At 47.1% G+C, this 8,629-nt stretch overlaps 1 protein-coding gene across 1 annotated transcript in view; it reads left to right on the top strand.

Annotated features, from left to right (window-relative positions):
- The first annotated feature begins 6 nt into the window (after nt 1–6).
- Nucleotides 7–8,629, top strand: part of MFHAS1 (malignant fibrous histiocytoma amplified sequence 1) — a 70,475-nt gene continuing 61,852 nt past the window's right edge. Inside the window, exon 1 of the mRNA XM_019534243.1 lies at nt 7–3,184. Within this exon, the coding sequence (XP_019389788.1) occupies nt 7–3,184 (3,178 nt within the window). The remainder of the gene's footprint in view (nt 3,185–8,629) is intronic.

The raw sequence follows: 8,629 nt of genomic DNA, 5'->3' as shown, positions 1-8,629 counted from the left end.
TGGGCCATGGCCGAGACGGAGCCCCTGAAGGCGGCGCGGCTGTGGCGAGACGCCGCCCTACGCGCCAGGAAGCTGCGGAGCAGCCTGCTGCAGCTCAGCCTGGCCGGCCCGGCCCCGCCGCCCGCGCCCGAGGAGCCGGAGGAGCCGCCGCTGGAGGAGCTGGAGGCGCTGAACCTGGGCGGGCGGGGGCTGGAGGAGCTGCCCGAGGCGCTGGGCGCCGCCCTGGGGCACCTGCGGGTGCTGAGCCTGCGGCGCAACCGCCTGGCACGCCTGCCCGCCGCCGCCCTGAGCCACCTGGGCCGCCTGGCTGAGCTGGACCTGAGCCATAACCGGCTGCGCGGGCTGGGCGACGGCCAGGCCCTAGCGCCCCTGCGGGAGCTGCGCAAGCTGGGCCTGAGCCACAACCAGCTGGGCGCGGATGGGCCGGGGCACCTGGGTGAGCTGCACCAGCTGGAGGAGCTGGACCTCAGCTTCAACCACCTGCGGCGCCTGCCGGAGGGGCTGGGCCACCTGCGCCAGCTGCGCGCCTTGGATGTGGACCATAATCAGCTGCCTGGCTTCCCGCCGTCGCTGCTGGAGCTGGCTGCGCTGGAGGAGCTGGACTGCTCTGGCAACCGGCAGCTGAGGTGCCTGCCTGAGGGCATTGCGGCCCTGCGCCGCCTCAAGATCCTGTGGCTGAGCGGCACCGGGCTGACGGCTCTGCCTGAGGGGCTGTGCCAGCTGGGCACCCTTGAGAGCCTCATGCTGGACGGGAACCAGCTGCGTGCCCTGCCCGCTGGCTTTGGCAGCCTGCAGCGGCTCAAGATGCTCAACCTGTCCTCCAATGTGCTAGGGGAGTTCCCGGCAGCCGTGCTGGCCCTGCCTGGCCTGGAGGAGCTCTACCTGAGCCGCAACCAGCTGGCCCTGCTTCCTGGCTCCCTTTGCCAGCTGCGGCAGCTCCGCACCCTCTGGCTGGACAACAACTGTCTCCGCTACCTGCCCGACTCCATCGTGCAGCTGCACAACCTGGAGGAGCTGGTGCTGCAGGGCAACCAGATCGCTATTCTGCCTGAGGGCTTTGGACAGCTTTCCCGGGTCACCCTCTGGAAGATCAAGGACAACCCCCTCATCCAGCCTCCCTATGAAGTCTGCATGAAGGGCATCCCCTACATTGCGGCCTACCAGCAGGAATTGGCACACTCCCAGCCTGCTCTCAAGCCCCGGCTCAAGTTGGTCCTTATGGGCCTCAAAGATGCTGGCAAAACCCTGCTGAGGAGATGCCTGATGGAGGAAGAGAGACAGAAAGAAGCCTCCCTGAGATCCCCAGATGCTGGGAGATCCCAGCCCAGAGAATGTTCCATGCAGCAGGAGCAGCAGCAGCAGCAAAATAACACCCCCTTGGCCCTGGCTTCTAAAACTGCTGGGAAAGCACAGCTAGACCATTGCCCCATCACCAGACAGCAAGATGGGCTGTCCCCCAGAGTCTCCCTGCTCAGGCAGGCCAAGCAGCAGGATGTTCCCCTGGCTCCAACCCCCAAAGTTAATGGGGAAGCCCAGGTAGACCCTTGTCCCATGCTGCTGCAGCCAGACATGCTCCTGGCTCCAGTAGTGGCAAGCCTGCCAGGCAGCAGCAAAGGCATTGAGGTGACTGACTGGACAGCAGATGCGGAGAGAGGCCTGACCTTCATCGTGTATGAGCTAGCAGGTGACCCCACCTACGATGTCATCCAGTCTTTCTTCCTCTCTCCTGGAGCCCTCTACGTACTGGCAGTGAATTTGAGTGCCTATGCCCCACAGCGCTTCTACCCCTCAGTGGGGTACTTCCTGCACTGGTTAGGTGCCAAGGTGCCCCATGCAGTGGTGTGCATGGTGGGCACCCATGCTGACCTCTGTGCTGAGCGGGAGCTGGAGGAGAAGTGCCTGGACATTCACCATCAAATTGCCCTGCAGGAGAAGAGGGATGCTCAGGACCTCCAGAGCTTAGCCCACCAGGTGGATGAGGCCCTGGGGCAGGACTTCGACCTCCGCTGCTCCAGCCCTCACGCAGCCTTCTATGGGGTGTCGGACAAGAACCTGCGGCGCAAGAAAGCCCAGTTCCAGTATCTACTCAACCACCGGCCACAGATCCTCTCCCCAGTGCTGCCCTTTAGCTGCCAAGACCGTTGCCAGGTGCAGCGCCTGCGGGACAAGCTCCTCTCCGTGGCTGAGCACCGGGACATCTTCCCGAACCTGCACCGGGTACTGCCAAAGTCCTGGGAGGTACTGGAGGAGCTGCATTTCCAGCCACAGGCTCAGCAGCTGTGGCTTAGCTGGTGGGACTCAGCCCGGCTAGGCTTGCAAGCTGGACTAACGGAGGACCGTCTGCAGAGTGCCCTGTCCTATCTGCACGAAAGCGGGAAGCTGCTGTACTTTGAGGAGCACCTGACCCTGCGCGAGTATGTGTTCCACAACCTGCCAAGACTCATTGACATCCTCAATGTCTTCTGCCAACGGGATGCCACGGTGCTGCTCCAGAAACTGCTCAGTGATACTCACATCGATGAACTGAGAGCTGCTCAGCTCCACCACTACGTGGAAGGGTTCCTGCTGCATGGCCTCCTTCCTGCCCACATTATTCGCTTGCTTCTCAAGCCCCATATCCAGAGCCAAGAGGACTTGCGACTCATCTTAGAGCTGCTGGAGAAGATGGGGCTCTGCTACTGTGTCAATAAACCTAAGTGCAAACCCCTGAATGGGGCTACTGCCTGGTACAAGTTTCCCTGCTATGTGAAGAATGAGGTGCCCCACGCAGAGGCGTGGATCAATGGTACCAACCTGAGCGGACAGTCTTTTGTAGCTGAACAGTTGCAAATTGAATACAGTTTCCCATTCATCTTCCCACCTGGTTTATTTGCACGCTACAGTGTCCAAATTAACAATCATGTGGTTCAGAGGTCGGATGGCAAATACCAGATTTATGCCTACCGGGGGAAGGTGCCTGTGGTGGTGAGTTATAGGCCTGGCAGGGGCACGCTGCAACCAGATACTCTGTCTATTGCTAGTCACGCATCACTACCAAATATATGGACGGCCTGGCAAGCCATAACTCCCTTAGTGGAAGAACTGAATGTACTACTTCAAGAATGGCCAGGTCTGTACTATACTGTGCACGTCCTCTGTTCTAAGTGCCTTAAAAGAGGGTCACCCAACCCACACACTTTTCCAGGTAAGGTGTAAATTAGCTTGTTTTAATTGGTAGGTTTGGCAGAACTCTGTATCACATTCCTTTTTTCCAGATCAGTGATTCTCAGAATAATTTTTTTGTCTGCAGTTTCCCCGCCCCTGCAACTCTCTTCCCTGCATCTACAGTAGTGGGTCACATGTGGTGATGTGACAATGGCTTGAAGGAGACTAGGTTAAAGTAAGCCAAGCAGTACCCACCCACCTCAGATTATTTGTTTAGGTCGGCCTTTGTCTGGCCCTCTCAGCTACGCTCTTTGTGTTTTATCCCTGAGAATAGGTCTTCCTGTCTGCTGTTCGTGTTTATTGTGAGTCCACCGGTTTGCGCTTTTCTGATTTTTCCAAGGCCACTCTGCAGTTCTTATTTTTGATCCTGACGCTGCCCCTCCACTTTGGGGGCTATTTACAAATGTGAATCTGTGTGTCCAAAAGAACCACCACAAAGGGAAAGCTTAAAGCAGCTACTCTGAATGTAGATAAAAGCATGATTATGGGTTTTTTTATTTAATGAATTTAAGGAGAGAAATCTTTCAGAAAGCTCAAGATGCCTGTTTACATCTAGCAGGAAGCCCTTTTGAAGACTGAAAGATGCTGTTTCTGTTTGAAGCAGCTCTGCAGTTCACCTAAAAATTCTTGGGCTGCAACTTTTAAGAGCCATTTAAAAAAAAATATTATGGGGTGGAAAACTCAGAACATTCAAATCCTAAGAAGATTTTAAGTGTATGTAAAATCAGTGTTTGAAAAATGCATCAATGTGATTATTATATATCACAGACATTTTCAAATGATGTTAGTCTGGAATTCTGGATTCTATTTTGTACGTACGTGAGTGCTGGTTCCTTTCTTTATAAAGCTATTACCACCATTCTTGTTGCATGTTTCATAGTCTCAAAGACCACCAGAAAAGGAAGTTTTAGTTTATCAGTGCATGTGTTGGCATAAAGTCAACAGAAACTTTCAGTGGTGCACTTTTGAGTTTATGGGGTGTTTTCTTTGTCATTAATGAAAGTACTTGGGAGAGATTTCAGTGTATAGAGGGTATTTAATTAGAAAGGATTTGGAATAGTACTTAAATTGAACATAGGATAGCTACTGCTCCAGCTCATACATATAATGTGTCTCTTTTAAAGAGAGACCTGTCTTTCTGCTTCCTAATCTGTGTTCTATCTCAATTGATTATATTTCCCTCTAGGTGTACTAAGTGCTTTGCCAGATAAAAGGGGGGTCTGAGTCAGTACTTGTGTATAGTAGCAGCTAGTGAGATATTACAGATGTAGCTGTTTCTTTTGTTAATACACAGTGAACTTTTCCTGATGGATAATACAGGCATACCTGTATATCATTTTATTGCGCTTCGCTTTATTGCGCTTTGCAGATATTGCGTTTTTTACAAATTGAAGGTTTGTGGCAACCCTGCATCTAGCAAGTCTATCGGCGCCATTTTTCCAACAGCATTTGCTCACTTTGCATTTTTAGCAATAAAGTATTTTTTAATTAAGGTATGTACATTGTTTTTTTAGACATAATGCTATTGCACACTTAATAGACTACAGTATAGTGTAAACATAACTTTTATATGCACTGGGAAACCAAAACATTCGTGTGACTCGCTTTATTGCGGTGGTCTGGACCCGAACCCGCAATATCTCTGAGGTATGCCTGTACTTATTTTGTGTTCATGCTGAATGGAATCAATTAAAAACCAAACCAAACAAACACAAAATAAGGGGAAAGAAAATGAGTAGGAAGTCCAAAGGTCAGCTATATCACATTTGCCTGTTTTGGATATACAGGATATGCAGTGCTGAGGTCTGTGCTGTAACTGTGGTATGGATAAACAGAGAACCAGATTTATAGTGTTTTTTACTTCAGGTGAATTTAAATGCATTCAAAAGGTGGAGAAACAAAAACTCAAGTGAATACTGCTAGGAGCTGGAGAGCTGAAAAAGGCATAACAACCCCCTCTGTCATGCCTCCCTTTCTAATGGCAAACCTTTTGCAGTTGATCTCCTGAAATTGCATTTGAAGGATGTTTACCCCTGGATCTCCTGACTACATCATTTTATTCTAAGAGTCCCCAGTGGAGGAAATTCATTAATTTTTACTCAAGGATTGGAATTGTGGTCAGTGATTAGGGTGGAGTTGGTTGCCAAGGACTGCAGCTTTAGGCACAGTTAGTTCAGGGATGACTGCTGAAAATAGATGCCAGACTGGCATGCGGCTCTGCCATGCTTCATGACACGCATGTGAATGATGCTACCCTGTTGAAGTGTGGTGAAGATGGTTCTGATCCCTCCTTTGGGTACTCATTTTGAAGAAGTTAACTCTTGAAAATAAATGTTAATATGAAGCATTGAAAAAGCATACACCTATGGAATCTGTGTAATAGGAATCTGTGTAGTAGGGGTTCTTGGTATAAACATAACCAGGGGAAAACCCTGAAATTCTAGTGCATATGTATATAGCTAAGGATTAAGGAAGTTCAGGATCCTGGGCTGCCCTTCCAAAATAAAGGATTCTCTGGTGGTTGTGTAACTTGTTCATTTTTCTTGGGTTGCTTGCAGGAAATGTGTTATCAAGGTTTAATTCCTGCACTATACACTTCAGCCCCAGTCCTGCAAAGATTTACCGTAAGCCAAACTTCATGCATATGGGGCTGTGTCATTTGTCTTTAGTAACTAGTCCATTCATAAAGGAAAGCATACTTGAAAGCTTTTAACACTTTTTGCTTGTTCAAGCCCTCTGAACTGGAAGCCACTGTTTGCTGTGAGCTGATATAGTCCCTAGCATACTGACATCCTAGTCCCTGATTGGAAACAATGCACAACTGTAAGATGTAGATAGCTAATAATAATTTTAGCCTGAAGCACACTGTTAGTTTTCCTAACACTTTTGTAAGCCAACTTCAGGACTAATGCTATTTAATGATTGAAGAACAGTTAAGAGATAGAAAACATTCAGAATCCATGTTAGCTTTCAGAGATTGATTATTTAAATGCAGTGTCTGCATCTCTAAATAGGCTTGTACAGGCAGAATGATCTAATATCTGGATTGTGAGCAGCGGGTGCAGTTAATGAGCTGCGCAGGCTTGGTGGGATATCTGTCCAGTTACCTACCTGCCTTTCTGCCTACCTACTGCCTGCCTGCATTCCTTCCTTCCTTCCTTCCTTCCTACAAAATAAGAGTTGAAGGGAGAGGTATTAATTTAAAAAAAACAAACCCAAATCCCCTTCTTGGTCTTTATCTTGTGGGACAGTAACAACATAATTTTATAGCTATACATTGGAATTATTAATTACCTATTAATTTTTCTTGTAAACTTCACTTCTCATTTTATGGATTAAGAAAATAGGCATTGTAAGTTGTATTTTCTGAATAGCTTCATTCCAAGTGAACAGTGTTCAGGGCTACTGCAATTCTAGGTGTTTACAAGATTGCCATTTCTCAAAACCTAATTATGTTTTAGGACTGAATCAAGCAGTTGCTCGCAGCCTTCTGCCCTTAAGCTAAATACTTTCCATAGTGATGTTGCACAATTAGTGCTCAGAAATGGAAGTACAGCTTGGTTTTGTGACCACTTTTTCAATCTGTGTCATTATTTCTGAAACCAAGGGCCTAATCTTTCAGTTTTGCATATCCAAAACTTCCTCTGGAATTCCCTTCCAAGACCATATTGGTTGCTTATGAACTGTAGAATTGGGTCACAGATAATCCTGTGCCATTTTAAGGGAAAAGTCTCACTAAAATGTCACTTGTTTCTGGACAACTCATTTTTCCCCCTGAACAAGTCAGTGTGCCTTGAAATGGTTGATAAGGAATTTGGTTCCTGTTTCAGTCTCTTGAGTGCTTGTTACAAAGAAAGAATGCGTGGTTTTAAAATGCCTCAGCAACAACCTTTTAAGGAAGTTTTCATGTTTTAAACTCAGTTGTGTAGCTAGGTGAAACAGTAACTGAATTGGAATCTCAGTTGGAAGCTGTGCACAGAGCACTGTAATCATATGGGACACTACAATCATCAGTCTTACAGAATATATTGTATGCGCGGTGCATTAGTGCTACAACTAAGTGAAAGAAAGTTTATCAGGTTAAGAAAGACAAATCTCTGCTTGGAGTGTCTGTTTAGAGAATTGGTTGCAACACCAACATGATGAGATTGTATTGTTTTAGACATTACTGGAAACTTTATTAATGAAATTGTTTTTGGGTTCATATATTTTTACTTTGTATCACATTAGCTTGAGTGACTGTAAGATATGGCAAACTGCTATAATGTAAAACTCATATTTGGACAAGCCAAAAGTTTTATGCATCTTGTAGCTTAAAATTAAGGTTTGGAGAAAGGAGCATACCCTGTTGACTAAAGACTTCTGCCTTTTTTGAAAATCTTGGGGGGAGTTGTTTGTTTGTTTTTAAACAGTGATGTTAATACATTAGGGGTTGTTTCATGCTGACTGTAAAGACATGACAGAATGCAGCATACATGTACTGTTTTTTTAAAGCTTCATTCATCAGAGTGGAAATAGACTTGAGAAAAAATGTAGTAACCAGTTCTTGTGTGTTAGTTCATCTTTGGGAGTACTTCAGTTCCTCTCTGTGAGACCTCAGAGAATGCCAGTGTCCTCTTTGTGTTTTGGATTGTTCTTCCCAGAATGTCAGGGGAACAATGGTACAAAACTAAATCAAAAGTGAGACATTAGGTCAAACTGGGGAAGCTGGATATTGGTCTGGATTGAATCTCTGCCAGCCAGCACTCACTCAAGCAGCAGTCTGTGCAAGATACTCTTATATTACCCTCTTGGTGTTTTGGGATGAGATTCCTAACTCTTAATATGGGTTTGAATGTTATGGGGGGACCTGTGTGAGATTTCTTAGTTTTACTACTGGAAAACAGTGTATGGATGTTAAAATGAATTACTCAAGTTTGCAGTGAAGTTTGCACAAATACAACTCAAGATAGTTTCAAAATGACAATTATATCAGCTGCAGAGAGATGGTGAAGTGCTGTCATGTTGTGGCAGGAGTGTGTCAAGTCTTTCTGAGTCAAAAACTGGCTAGAGTTAATGAGCAATTTAACTGGCATGTAGAATGGGATCGCAGGGTCAAGCTTCTTTGTAGCTATGTGTAAACAGCAGTGTCTTCTGGACACACTGCAGTTCTGGTTGTCTCTTCTTCAGAGAGATGTTGCAGAACTAGCACAGGTTCAGAGAACAGCAACTAGAGGTGCACCGATGCATCGGTCCCATATGGGATTGACACTGATATAAGGAAAAATGACTGTATTGGCAACTGGCTTTTTTGGACTGATGTGGCCAGTAATGCCACCGATAAATGCCTTGTGCATGCATGCAACCGAAGTGCAGCACGTAGGTGACTGGGAGCGCAGCCCGGCAGCATGGAAAGCAGCTGGGTTCAGCTGGTAAGTCTGTTGTG

The sequence above is a fragment of the Crocodylus porosus genome, unplaced genomic scaffold (assembly GCF_001723895.1).
Source record: "Crocodylus porosus isolate Cpor-Errol unplaced genomic scaffold, CroPor_comp1, whole genome shotgun sequence".
Classification (NCBI taxonomy): Eukaryota; Metazoa; Chordata; order Crocodylia; family Crocodylidae; genus Crocodylus; species Crocodylus porosus.
This window is presented reverse-complemented; position numbering and strand designations above follow the sequence as displayed.